General features: G+C 38.3%; 1 protein-coding gene across 1 annotated transcript in view; it reads left to right on the plus strand.

Moving 5' to 3' along the window:
• Positions 1 to 14150, plus strand: part of rragd (ras-related GTP binding D) — a 38804-nt gene extending 24654 nt beyond the window's left edge. Inside the window, exon 7 of the mRNA XM_072690246.1 lies at positions 13932 to 14150. Coding sequence (XP_072546347.1) covers positions 13932 to 13996 — 65 coding nt within the window. The 3' untranslated portion in view covers positions 13997 to 14150. The remainder of the gene's footprint in view (positions 1 to 13931) is intronic.
• Positions 14151 to 14361: the final 211 nt, after the last annotated feature.

The following is a 14361-nucleotide window of genomic DNA, read 5'->3' on the forward strand; positions in this document are numbered from 1 at the left end:
AGAAACAAACTATTGAAAGTGGGTGTGGCAAAATGAGCTAAATATTAAATATGTGCAAAATATTTATAGTATAGAGTCCCATTGTAAAGCACTCTGTTACATACAAATATATTGTATGTATAAATATATCCTATATATATATAGATATATTTATACATACAATATATTTGTATGTAACAGAGAGTGCTTTACAATGGGACTCCATAGTATAAATATTATTTATATATATATATATATATATATATATTATAGTATTGTGACCACCTACCTAAGAGTGGGAATGACCACCCTTGGCTAGTTCCACCCTATCTCAATGGGAAGTCCTCTGTAACACTCGCCGAGATTCTGCCACCCTTCTCCCATTATTGCAGTCATATCAGAACATTATGACCACCCCTGGTTTGGAAAGAACTGGGCCCGGAACATCACAGTTGACCTGTTACATGGTTTACTGCATGTAATAAACAGGCAAACACACCAGCTGGTTGTAGCAGAGTGCAAAACAACCCAAGGGTGCCATGTGTGGTTATTCCCCTTACAGGATAGGTGGTCATAATGTTCTGACATCACAGTGTAAACAAACATTATTTCCATATCATTGCACCAATGCATTTTAATGAATGTATTTAGCTACTTAAAGCTGTTTCCATGGCTGACAAAGATGTGCAAATACACATTAACAGCTTGTCTAGTCCGTGTAGAGAAGTACTGCCAATAGAATAGGACTCTCTGGAGCAGATCAACATGAACTTCTGGCACTGTGCCTAATGCAGGCATGGAGGCAGGCTAGAGGGCTATATATATATAAAGCCCCCCAGCATTGAGCTATGGAGCAGTAGAAGAACTGTGTTCTCTGGAATGATGGATGGTGAAGCTCCATCCAGTACTTTTGAGATGAGTTGTGAAAATGGAGATGAGATGAGGTGGGGTGGTGATCATCATCATCATCATCATCCTCCAGTATCCTGACCTATCGAGCCCTACCTGAACAGTAGAGACAGTTACTCTGTCTACTCTGATTACTTTTTAATCCACATTTCTTCAGAAGAAACAATAAAAGAGAATGTCCCAATACTTTTGTCCCAACACTTTTGTGGCACGGGTGCCAAGATTTGTGGCCATGACTATGTATATACACTGAATATATGTATTAGGGCAGCAGTAGTGTTGCTAGGTAGTGCCGAGATGCCGTAGCTTCACTCTTTTGCATGCAGTAGTTTGTCTTCTTTGGGGTGACTCGCTTCTTCTTACCGGAGACAGGAGCAGATTTAATGATTTTGGAGCCCTGGGCAAAAAGACAGGAATAGGACGCCCAGGTTAGACAGCTCTATATTCATTCATTTAGGCCTTCTTCTGCCTGGTATCATCAACCTGACCTTTCTATGATTACCTAACATGTAAATGGAGCAACAAGCTTAGTGTAGATAGTCAGATTAACTAGAATTTAACCCTGTGAGTCTTGGCTTCATCAACCTTTATCAAATATTCTCCTCCTCGTTCCAGGATTTGTGATTTCAGGCAGAGGCAAGAGAAAACGTCGCTTTTCCGAAAACAGCTCTGAACCGTCAAGGCATGGCCTCCACAAGACCTCTGAAGGTGTCCTGTGGTGCCTGGCACCAAGACCAACGTTAACAGCAGATCCTTTTGTAGTCCTGTAGGTTGTGAGTTGGATCTTCCATGAGCATCAGTAAGTCTTGGGCGACCATGACCCTATTACCGGTACTGACCACTGCATACCGGGAACACCCCACAAGACCTGCCTGATGTTCTGGAGATGTTCTGACCCAGTCATTGTCTAGAACATCATAGTCTGGTTCTTCTCAAAGTGTCTTTGCTTGTCATTTTTCCTGCTTCATCACCTCCATCACCTTCCAGAACTGACTGTTTCTTCACTCACTGCCTAAGATATCCACCCCTTATCAGATGTAGCCACTGGAACCAGATAAACATTGGGGTGGGGCTGCATTGACATTTTGAGACACTGAGAGTAACCATGGTACTGGCAAAATTAACAGCTATTTTTAATGGCATATTTTTCAACACTAATACGTACACTATATCAAATTTGACATTTTATGACCCCTCTGGCTCATGAAGGCCCTAAGTGGCTGCCTATATTTGTTCTAGGGCTAAAACCACCTCAATCAAGATTGGGATCAAGGGATCAAGATCATCCAAGTTGACAGATGTCGTTAGATGACATCTTCAAGTCTCAGAGATCCAATAAAGCTTTTCTACAGCTACACTATATGGACAAAAGTATTGGGACACCATCAACGCTCATTCGTTGTTTCTTCTGAAATGGAGGGTATTAAAAAGGTTTCTCCTGCTTTTGTTGGAGTAACTGTCTCTACTGTCCAGAGAAGAAGACTTTCTACTAGATTTTGGAGGAGGAGCATTGCTGTGAAGATTTGATTGCATTCAGCGACAAGAGCATTAGTTAGTGAGGTCAGGATGTTAGATGATGATCACCACCCCACCTCATCATCCCCACATCCCCAACTCATCTTGTCCCAAAAGTACCGTATGGAGCTCCACCACCATCATTCAGGAGAACACGGTTCTCTTCCACTGCTCCAAAGCTCCTCAATGCTGGGGGGCTTCACATCCCTCTAGCCCACGCCTGGCATTAGGCAGCATGGTGCAAAACTTCTGGTTTCCTGTGTATTCCTGTGCTTCAGAGAGTCCTAGTCCTAGTACTAGACAAGCTGTGGGTGTTAAAGAACTTACAGAAGCTGAATGCATTTATTTGAAGGGCTGTCCACAAACATTTGGACATATAGTGTAGGACATATAAGTGGGGTGATGACTTGGGTTTGTGGGATTTGTAAATATGTACAAGGTCTGTTTATACATAAATAATACTAATATTATTTACACTTCCATCTTATGGACTGACATAAATATTTGGACAGGTACACTCCCAAAAAATAAATGTGCTATAAAGGGCTCTTTAAGTGAGGCTTTTAAGTCCAGGTAAAAGTTCTTTACCAGTTTAAAGGTTCTTTACACTCACAGGTATTTTACAAACGTGGTTCTTCTGTGGAATTGCTCGAAGAACCCTTTGTAGCACCTTTATGTTTAAGAGTGTATGTGAAGGTTCACTGATCTGGGCCACAGTAAGCAGTTGAATAAGTTCTGTTGGAAGTACAAGGTGTCCACTGTGGTTAATAAGAACCACAGCTTTGGGGAAGTTCTTGGACGAGGTGATGTCCAGAGCGAGAGAGGCCGGCTATAATCTTAGCAGCTCGCTTCCCAACCCTGTAGCTGTGTACGACCTGAAGTGTTGGCAGAGTACACCCGATGATCCTCTGTGCTGTCCTGATTATGTGCTGGAGTTTGGCTCATTCCTGTGAGGTGGACGATCCAAACCAGGTGGTTATGGTTGATGTGAGGTAGGACTCTACAACCGGTGTGTAGAACCGGACCATTAGAGCCAGCAGCAGTTTGTTGCACTCTCTTGGCTGTGGAGACCACGTTCCTATCCCACTTCAGGTCCCTGGACATTGTTGTGCCCAAGAAATTTGTGCAGTCAAGGTCAAGGACAATTACTTTTTCATATAAGTGATTTAAAGTCATTGTAGGACTGCAGGACTGTTGGGGGCTTCTTTACTCATCTTGAGGTTCTGCTCTTGGGCTGAACTTGCTAGGACGTCCTGACCTGGTCATGTTGGTCAGCTGTTCCTCTTGTAGATGATTTAGTGGACAGTGGAACAGCGGCTGATCTCATCTCTAACTGTTCTGAGATCTGTTTAAAGCCCTTCCCAGACTCTCACTCTGCATCTCCACCCTTCTTCCTGAAGGCATCAGAGAGCTCTCTGGATCTGGCCATGATGGTGATCTTCTTCACCACCAGCTTCAACCATCAAGATCAGACCAGACTAAACGTCTGAGGTTTAAATAAGACTCCAGACTCCTCCAGAATAATCCTCTCCAGCCATGTTCTGATCTTCTGCAGCTAATCTTCTGCTCCTGAGTCTGATTCTATACATTTGAAGGAGGAATACATGTGTGTGTGTTTCCTTACATCAGATCAAATGTCCAGCTGATTATGTAAAAAAAGACAAAGGTTTTCTTGGGGCGTCCTTATTTTTTCACATGATTGTAGGTGTTACAAAACTTTCTGTTCCTTCAGGAATTGGAATGATCACACAGTTCCTGGGATTCTGAGTTTGAGCCTCGCCCCTCTTTGTCTATGAGGAGCCTGGTGTTTCCTCCTGCCTGTTGGGGGTGTTTCCAGGTTCCCCAGGTTCCCCAGGTTCCTCCCACGTCTCAATAACCCGTACGTAGGTGAGCTGGTGTTATTTTGCTCTCTTAAAATGAAAGTCTTTTGGTTCCGTCAAGAACCATGATTGTAAAAGTAACTGCGAGTGACTATGTTTATTTGGGTTTATTCTAATGTTATATAGATTTAATTACAGGTAGACACTCTCATTGACCACTGACTTTATGTTTATTTGGGTTTATTCTAATGTTATATAGAGTTAATTACAGGTAGACACTCTCACTGACCACTGACTTTATGTTTATTTGGGTTTATTCTAATGTTATATAGAGTTAATTACAGGTAGACACTCTCACTGACCACTGACTTTATGTTTATTTGGGTTTATTCTAATGTTATATAGAGTTAATTACAGGTAGACGCTCTCACTGACCACTGACTTTATGTTTATTTGGGTTTATTCTAATGTTATATAGAGTTAATTACAGGTAGACACTCTCACTGACCACTGACTTTATGTTGTTGTTGTTTTTTTTTTTTTTGGTTTTCTTTTGGTTCCATCAAGAACCATGATTGTAAAAGTAACTGCAAGTGTATAAGTAATGAACCTTGAAATCGGCCACCTTTACACCTTTACTTTTATATGAAGGTTCCTCAATCAACCCTATAGAACCTAAAGTATATATTTTTCTATAGCTTTGATCATAGAACCCTTTATAGCACTTTTCCTTTTAAGAGTGTGAGTGAATGGATGTGTGTGGTACCATGTGATAGACAGGTGCTCTGTCCAGTGGGTATATAATATTATAGATGGGTTAATAATCAGTTTATAGGTGGATATACAGTGAAATTAAAGCCCACAGCTCTAATGTCTAATAACATACTGCTCTGAAAAATAATGACACATATGAAAAAACACCATAAACCCAACATAGAGGTAAAACTCACTCATGTGTCCATATAACACACCATACAGTCTGTCTACACAACACTTCTCTCTCTCTCGGAGCTCGTCTAAATGCTGCAGAACAATCCACAAACAACACCGTGGGCCTGTCCTATTGCAGGGTTTTTCAGAATGCTGGCATCACAGTGTCGATTCTAACAGTAGGGCTTTTTTCCATATCCAGTGTTAGACTGTGACTTACGGTGTGAATAAGGGCCCTGCTCGGTGTGATGAAGGCTGTCACAGTGCATTAAAAGCACACTGCTCAGAAATTACACTCTCTCCTCACATTAAGAGCCTTTTCACTCGGCCTCGCTGTTTGGGAGAAAAGGGAACAGTCTGTGTGTTCCTTTCTCTTCCTGTCAGTGCTGCAGCCCGACGTATTACAGCAGTGCAGAGGCTGAAAACACAGAGCGCAATAGGCCGTCAGGTCGGCCGCAGTGACGTTAATACAGATTACATTAAACAGCAGCGAAAGCAGGGTGAAATCACACGCTGCTTTTATAGAACAGTGGCTCAAACAATATAATAAACTTAATATTTTATATTATTATAAGAACTGCAATAAACACTTCTTTCCTCCAGTGTCATCACAGTCTAAGATAATTCCATCAACAGCACAGTGTTTTTATTCACAATGATTTGCACAAATACACATATAGAGTTAATTACAGGTAGACATTCCATTCTCTTTGTTTATTTGGGTTTATTCTAATGTTATATAGAGTTAATTACAGGTAGACACTCTCACTGACCACTGACTTTATGTTTATTTGGGTTTATTCTAATGTTATATAGAGATAATTACAGGTAGACACTCTCACTGACCACTCACTTTGTTTATTTGGGTTTATTCTAATGTTATATAGAGTTAATTACAGGTAGACACTCACTGACCACTGACTTTATGTTTATTTGGGTTTGTTCTAATGTTATATAGAGTTAATTACAGGTAGACACTCTCACTGACCACTGACTTTATGTTTATTTGGGTTTGTTCTAATGTTATATAGAGTTAATTACAGGTAGACACTCTCACTGACTTTACATTTGTTTGGGTTTTTTCTAATGGTATATAGAGTTAATCACAGGTAGACACTCTCACTGACCACTGACATTATGTTTATTTGGATTTATTCTAATGTTATATAGATTTAATTACAGGTAGACACTCTCACTGACCACTGACTTTATGTTTATTTGGGTTTATTCTAATGTTATATAGAGATAATTACAGGTAGACACTCTCACTGACCACTCACTTTGTTTATTTGGGTTTATTCTAATGTTATATAGAGTTAATTACAGGTAGACACTCTCACTGACCACTGACTTTATGTTTATTTGGGTTTGTTCTAATGTTATATAGAGTTAATTACAGGTAGACACTCTCACTGACCACTGACTTTATGTTTATTTGGGTTTGTTCTAATGTTATATAGAGTTAATTACAGGTAGACACTCTCACTGACTTTACATTTGTTTGGGTTTTTTCTAATGGTATATAGAGTTAATCACAGGTAGACACTCTCATTGACCACTGACTTTATGTTTATTTGGGTTTGTTCTAATGTTATATAGAGTTAATTACAGGTAGACACTCTCACTGACCACTGACTTTATGTTTATTTGGGTTTGTTCTAATGTTATATAGAGTTAATTACAGGTAGACACTCTCACTGACTTTACATTTGTTTGGGTTTTTTCTAATGGTATATAGAGTTAATCACAGGTAGACACTCTCATTGACCACTGACTTTATGTTTATTTGGGTTTGTTCTAATGTTATATAGAGTTAATTACAGGTAGACACTCTCACTGACCACTGACTTTATGTTTATTTGGGTTTGTTCTAATGTTATATAGAGTTAATTACAGGTAGACACTCTCACTGACTTTACATTTGTTTGGGTTTTTTCTAATGGTATATAGAGTTAATCACAGGTAGACACTCTCATTGACCACTGACTTTATGTTTATTTGGGTTTCTTGTAATGGTATATGGAGTTAATTACAGGTAGACACTCTCACTGACTTTACATTTGTTTGGGTTTTTTCTAATGGTATATAGAGTTAATCACAGGTAGACACTCTCATTGACCACTGACTTTATGTTTATTTGGGTTTCTTGTAATGGTATATGGAGTTAATTACAGGTAGACACTCTCACTGACTTTACATTTGTTTGGGTTTTTTCTAATGGTATATAGAGTTAATTACAGGTAGACACTCTCACTGACCACTGACTTTATGTTTATTTGGGTTTATTCTGATGTTATATAGAGTTGTACAGAGAAGAACACTCACTGCTGTGATCCAGAGATTTGAGTGCTATTAGGCTGCTTCAGAATCTTCTCAGCACTTTGTGTTAGTAATAATTATCCTCTCGTGTTCTGATGCTTAATTTTACAACGGCTTCCAGCATCGTCCGCCAATATTGTAGGCCCGTTTCATAACACACATCTGATTATTATTCTCAGTATAAGGCTGTAAATGCTAGAAAGATCTGTTTGTTCATATGAATGTTGTGAATTGGGTTCTGCCTTTCTGTTCTCTGTTGTTTTAAACAGTGCAGAACTGTAATGCAGGGTCCAGGGAGGGCGGCCCTGCGTGAAGCTGGCATGTCTTTGACCTCACTTCTGTTTTGAAGAAGAGAGAAGATTTTTGGGGGGAATAAACAGCAAATCCGACACACATTTGCATCCTGCTGAGACATGAATATGCAGCCTGAATATTTCTATTAACTATTTAAACTGTCCCATTACCAAATAATGTATAAGTTGAAAGCTTGACCCACATGAACTCTATAGACCAGTTTGGCTTTTAGAAAACTTTTTTATTTATAAATTATAAAATAAATAAATGATTTATGCTTTTTTATCCCCATTTGTAAATAAATAACAGAATAAGATGACATGCACTTCTAACCTTCAACAGCTGACAGAAATGGCCTGTTCCACTGCTGTGTGGATTAGAGGAGATCATGCCTTATGGGTAAAGGTTAAAATCAGCAGATGGTTTGAAGTGTCAGGCTGCGTGCATTAAGGCCCAAGATTACACTGCCTGGACTGTTTGCATAGCCTACATGCATTAAAACACACAGCATATAGCTGAGTGCTTCATTAATCACTGAGCATTAGGCTTTCTGAAGATCTACGTCTGAAATCTGGATCATTACAGTCGGGGTTCTGTCACTTCGGAATTACAGAGGAGCACGTCTTTTGAAAAGCTGCCTGTAGGAAAACTGTAGGAAGGCAGTAACTATGTTTATATGCACCCCAGTGATTCAGCATTAGTCTAAGACCACTATCTAAACAGCATAGTTTGTTTTACATGGGCTGTTATTAAAATGTGGTCCAGGCCAATGTAGTAGACTCCTACAGAACTAGTGCTTAAAGCTTAAATAAGGAAAACACTGAACATCCAGGAGAGGATGCACTGTGTATCCGGCAATCCCTGCTGCTGGTATCTCGCCCTGGTTTCCTTGTACATTTATTAGATTTTATAATTTTTAACAACCTCATAATAATTCAGAGGCTCCAGTGGCATTCCGTAGGGAAAATCAGCATGCAGCAAAAATCAGATTAAAGGCTCTGTATGTGATTTTAATTGACGAAACTTCAGTGAGTGTTTCCTCACAGTTCGCTAGTTTGCCGGCCTGTTTGCTTGCTTGATCTGTACATTAGAAACAAAGAAAGGTGCTCAGGTGCTAATTGCTATTCTATCCAATCAGCAACAGGGGGCGTTGCTGATGCTTGAGCACAGGAAGGGCAGGGGCAGGGGAGATTGTGGGGGATACTCATTAAAAACGTATGCCAAGTTCGGACTGAACATATAAATTTACAGATTTAGTGAACTTACAAATTATTTATTTACGAAATATTTTATTTATTTATTCATTAATTATTTAGAAATACTGATTTTACGCAGGTTAAGGTATCATTTAAGTCCCCCTAAACCAGGTTTTGGTAAAATCACTATAACAGCCAGGATATGCTTAATATTTGAATATGGATGTTATGCGGTTTTATGGGTTTTGATGGAGGGGCAAGTGGTGGTCAGGACACTTTTCCTCTAGACTCCTGCTCTGTGGGAGATGTAAAATCAGGGCCATCATTGCTCCTGAGTGAACACAGCTTTAATCAAAGCAGCTGGGTTTGGAATTGGCTTGTTGTCCCATGGGCTAATTGGACTGTCTAACTCCACTTCAAAAAAAGGTTCCCATCTGATTCATTATAGATCAAACATGAGACTTTCCGCTCTTGTTAGAACAATGTATGATTAGCTGAGTGATATCGGAGTGCAGGAACTCAGTGGCTTGGGCAAAGAAAATTGCCAATAAAGCAGCAGTCTAGACGTATAGTCTGGATTGAATGTTATGAAAGCGTGAATAAATGTTTCAGCTGCTTTCATGGCTGACAAAGAGTGAAAGGACTGAGACGGGTGGTGTTGTGGAGGTGGATGAAAGATAAAAACTTTTCAAAGGTGTTTTATTATGGGTTGAAAACGGAGGGTACAATCAAACAGCACACAGAAATTGTGAGCTGCAGACATGGATTTACAGACGACACACCACATCCAAGGAAGTCTTAATGTCTGGGTGATGTGTGATAGTAATGCACAAGGTTTATTATGTTTATCCAGTGGAGGAAATAAGTATTTGATCCCCCACTGATTTAGAAAGTTTGTACTCTGACGAATGATTAAACAGTCTATGATTTTTATGGTAGCTTCATTTTAACAGTGAGAGATGGGATATCAAAAAGAAAGTCTAGAAAATGTAATAATATTTAAATAAAAAATAATTTGCATTTCATTGAGGGAACTAAGTATTTGATCCCCTAAAAACCATAACTAATGTTGGCTCCCACAGACCACTGACACACCCTAATCTCAGTGAAGTCGTAACCTGCATGAGAGACACCTGTCTGACTGCTGTGCTTGCCAAGGGTTTAAATGTGTTAAATGATGTTTTACTAGGGGGTCAAATACTTATTTCCTTCAATGAAATTCAAGTTAATTTTTATTTTTCATTTCATGTAATTTTCTCAGATTTTCTTTTGATATTCTATGTGTCACTGTTAAAATAAAGCTGGCATAAAATTGATGTTTCATTTATTTTTTTGTATTAAAACTTTTAAAGTCAGTGGGTCAAATACTCTTATTTCCTCCTCTGTGTATATATATATATATATATATATATATATAAAATAAAATACGATTTTACTTCTTTAACTTAATACTTTTTTGTAAATATTGTAAACATTTCAGATTATATAAAACCTGTACATTTAAACTGTTTAAACGCAGTGTAATATTGTAAATAGAGAGTGTATATAGTGTGTATATATGTATAGTATGTGTAAATATTCAGTAGTTCTATTTTCTAAATTTGTGGGACAATCAACAAGTGAATTTTTGACTTTTACACCTTTGTAATGTGACAACATGACAATAAACTTGATTTGATTTGATTCATATTATTATTATTGCGCAATGCCATGTAAGTGTATTTATATAGCACCTTTTATACATATTTCTATTTATATATTTAATTTTTGTGTATTTGTATTTTTTCTGTGCTCATTTAAAACACTTTGGATTGCCACTGTGTTTGAAACGTACTGTTCAAATTTGCCTTGCATTGCCTAATAATAATAAGAAGAAGAAGAAGAAGAAGAAGAAGAAGTAGAAGTACAATTTCCATGCACCTTATTGCAGCTCAAAGTGTTTCACAACATAAGGTATGAAAATATATAAACAGTAACACCGCAAGACAAAATGTAAAACTTTATAGAAATCTAAAAGAGGAAAAATTAGAATTCAATTCAAATGTATTTATATAGCACTTTTTTTTTTTACAATAGATGTCATCACAAAGCAGTAGTAATAGTAGTAAAACAAATATTATTAATAAAATATGAAATAGAAAAACAGGAAATTAAATTAAATAGATCACAAAATAGGTATTAATGAGATATATCATGAATAAAACTAAATATATATCAAATTAAAATTTGTTTAATAGCTTTTGAAAGCTGCTAATTAAGGGTTGCCTGAAGGATATCTATCAGTGAAGAGTTCCAGAGCTTTGAAGCACTGTGAATAACAGTGGTGGCTGAGGGGCAACAATTAAACAGCATAAAAGGAGAGGTCCACGCATTGACCCCTGGGGAACACCTTTAAAGGCACCATAGAATGTGTTAATTCAGTATTGTACGTTGAGCCCTGATGATTTAAATTGAAGGTATGTTGCTTGGCTTGCAGATTTACAACTACAACAGTTTTACAAACAGTTTTATGATTTGGCCTTACAACAGAACAGGCTGTTATATAAACAATTTGATGGAAAAAGTTGAGCCACAACTTTAGCTTAGCCATAGCTTTATTTATAGTATTGTTATGAGAATCATTGATTACTTCTGGTAATTATTCCTGCCAAGGTGAGTTTTATCAGATAGATACCAGATATCTTTGTGGTTTGCTTTCACTCCTCAAACATCCACGTTCGTTATGTTTTGACCAAGGCAAAAGCTTTCTTGCTCTCATTCATTATTCATCAGAAGAAGCTCATCAGTGCAGTTCTCAGACCCGTGACCTAAATTACCTTGTTCTCTGTTCTTTAAACCTGGCCTCACCTTTGGTTTGCATGACCTTTTAAGTCCCCACCACAGCAGTTATTGTTATTAAATAAGATTTTATAGATTTTATTCTCTTTTTATTCTATGTTTTACTTGTTTAGATATTTTTCACTACTTTAAATTCAGTAACCTTGAGCCTGAGCTTATATCTTAAGCTCATAGCTTAGTCTTTATACTGGCATGAGCCCTCATCTGTTGCAGTATTATGTAGCTCCCTCCCCCACAGCAGTGTCTTAGTACTTATAAACCCGTATCAGCCAAAACATTAAAACCACCAGTGAAGTAAATAACATTGATTATCTGGTAACTAGGGCACCTGAAGATGATCGAGGGAGGTGCTGAAGCAGGAAAAATGGGCCAGCCAAGAATCTGAGACACTCTGACAACAGGCCGAACTGTGATGTTCTAGATAGACGACTGGGTCAGAACATCCACAAAACATCAGGCAGGTTTTGTGAGGTGTTCCTGGAAAGCAGTGGTCAGTACCTACCAGAAGTGCTCCAAGGAAGGACAACCGGTGAACCAGTGACAGGGTCATGAGCACCCAAGGTTTATTGGTGGTCAAGGAGGCCTCACGCACCTCACAACTTGCAGAACTTAAATGATCTGCTGCTAACATCTGAAGGTTGTCTAGATACCATAGGACATCTTCTGAGGTCTTGTGGGGTCCATGCCTTGACGGGTCAGAGCTGTTTTGGCGGAACAAAGAGGATGTACACGAAATTAGGTGGGTGGTTTTCATGTTATGGCTGATCGGTGTATATAATTCAGATTAATGTGTTAATATTTGTGTATTATATTCTGTACAACAATAAGGACAACAAAAAGGGATCTTTGTGATTCAATATACCTTCTTTTTTCAATATTTTTAGTGAAGCCAGTGATTTTAATTTTAATTTTTATATATTTATTTTATTCTATTTTTTTAGTGAAGCCAGTGATTTTAATTTATATACATATATATATATATTTTTTTTATTATTCTTTTTTTTTTTTAGTGAAGCCAGTGATTTTTATCTAGAACTGATATATGATAACTCACAGGACCATGTATGTGCTTCAGTGGTTCTTCATATACAAAGAAAGCACTGAAATGGTTCCACGGTTGTTCCAACTCAAATACCCTCTTTTCTGAACTATGTATTTGCTGATGGTGTAGCAGAACCACTTCCAGAACAAACATCCAGTGGAAGGTTCTTTAGAGAATCATTTTTATCAGTGAGATCTGTGAGTTTGAGCATCATTGTAATGCTGTAAAGAACCTTAACGTAAAGATTGAACATAACGTATATGTTCCAGGAAGAACCCTTGAATTGATCAGACCTATTGAGCAGTATATGAGGGTTCAACAATGGGTTCTTCAAGGGTGAAAACAAAAGCATTAGGGAAGGCTGTGATTAGTGTTAGGCTTAGAAAGATGAGGTTGAGGGGGGGGGGGGGGGGGGGTGATCATCCAACATTCTGACCTCACTAACGCTCAATCCAATCCAATCCTCACAGCAATGCTCCTCCAAAATCTAGCAGAAAGCCTTCCTTCTTCCCTGGACCGTAGAGTCTGTATATCAAACCACCTACGCACCTACCAGAAGTGCTCCAAGGAAGAACAACCAGTGAACCGGCTTTAGGGTCATGGAGGCCCCGCCCACCTCATAATATGCAGTACTTAAAGGATCTGCTGCTAACGTTGGCATTTAAACTTAGAGAACAGTTTTGATTATTGAGTTTTTTGAGTTGAGGAACATTTTAATGGTAAAAAGAACCTTAATGTGAAGGTTACATAATGTAAACGTTATAGGAAGAACCCTTAAATTGGTATAAAGCCTTCATAATGGGTTTTTGAAAGGTGAAACACTCATTAGTGAAGGCAGAAGTTCCTAATAGAACTCAAAATACTGTATAAATGCATAACTGGTTCTTTGCATTCTTGAAAACTCTTTTGTAGATGGTTCTATAGTACCTTTTTACATAAAATAGAACCTAAAGGGTTCCATCTTCATTTCATACTAATTAGTGATGCTATTTATATTTATTTGTGTGAGGAGGAACATGCCCGAAGTCCTTCCTCCAAATCTAATGTTCTATAAATACCATCTCTACCTTGTCTACGTGTCTTTGACAGGTCTTCGCAACACTCCACCACCCCGTTACCTTCTGCTATCTCTCATTCCTGGCTCCACCTACTAGAGAGGGAGGACTGGCTTCCCACCACAATCACCACAAAGCCACCTGAACTCCAGCCCAAAGTTCTCCCAGCTCAGAGTTCTCCCCACTCTCTTCAGTCAACAAGATCAACAAGACCTAAAAGACCCCCAGCGAGCAGCCAAAGACCACAGTGGCAAAGAGAAAGTCCCTCAGAGCTGGAGGACGAAACCTTGAGAGGAACCAGGACTCAAATGAGGAACCCATTCTTCTCTGATCTGAGCTAAATTATTAATAAACATCTACGACCCACCAAATAAGACTCTTCTACTGCTCAGGTGTGCAAAATAATCTTAATATCATAATATAATAATATAATATAGTATATTAATATTATATATTATAATAAT

Source organism: Salminus brasiliensis, chromosome 10, assembly GCF_030463535.1.
Source record: "Salminus brasiliensis chromosome 10, fSalBra1.hap2, whole genome shotgun sequence".
NCBI lineage: Eukaryota > Metazoa > Chordata > Actinopteri > Characiformes > Bryconidae > Salminus > Salminus brasiliensis.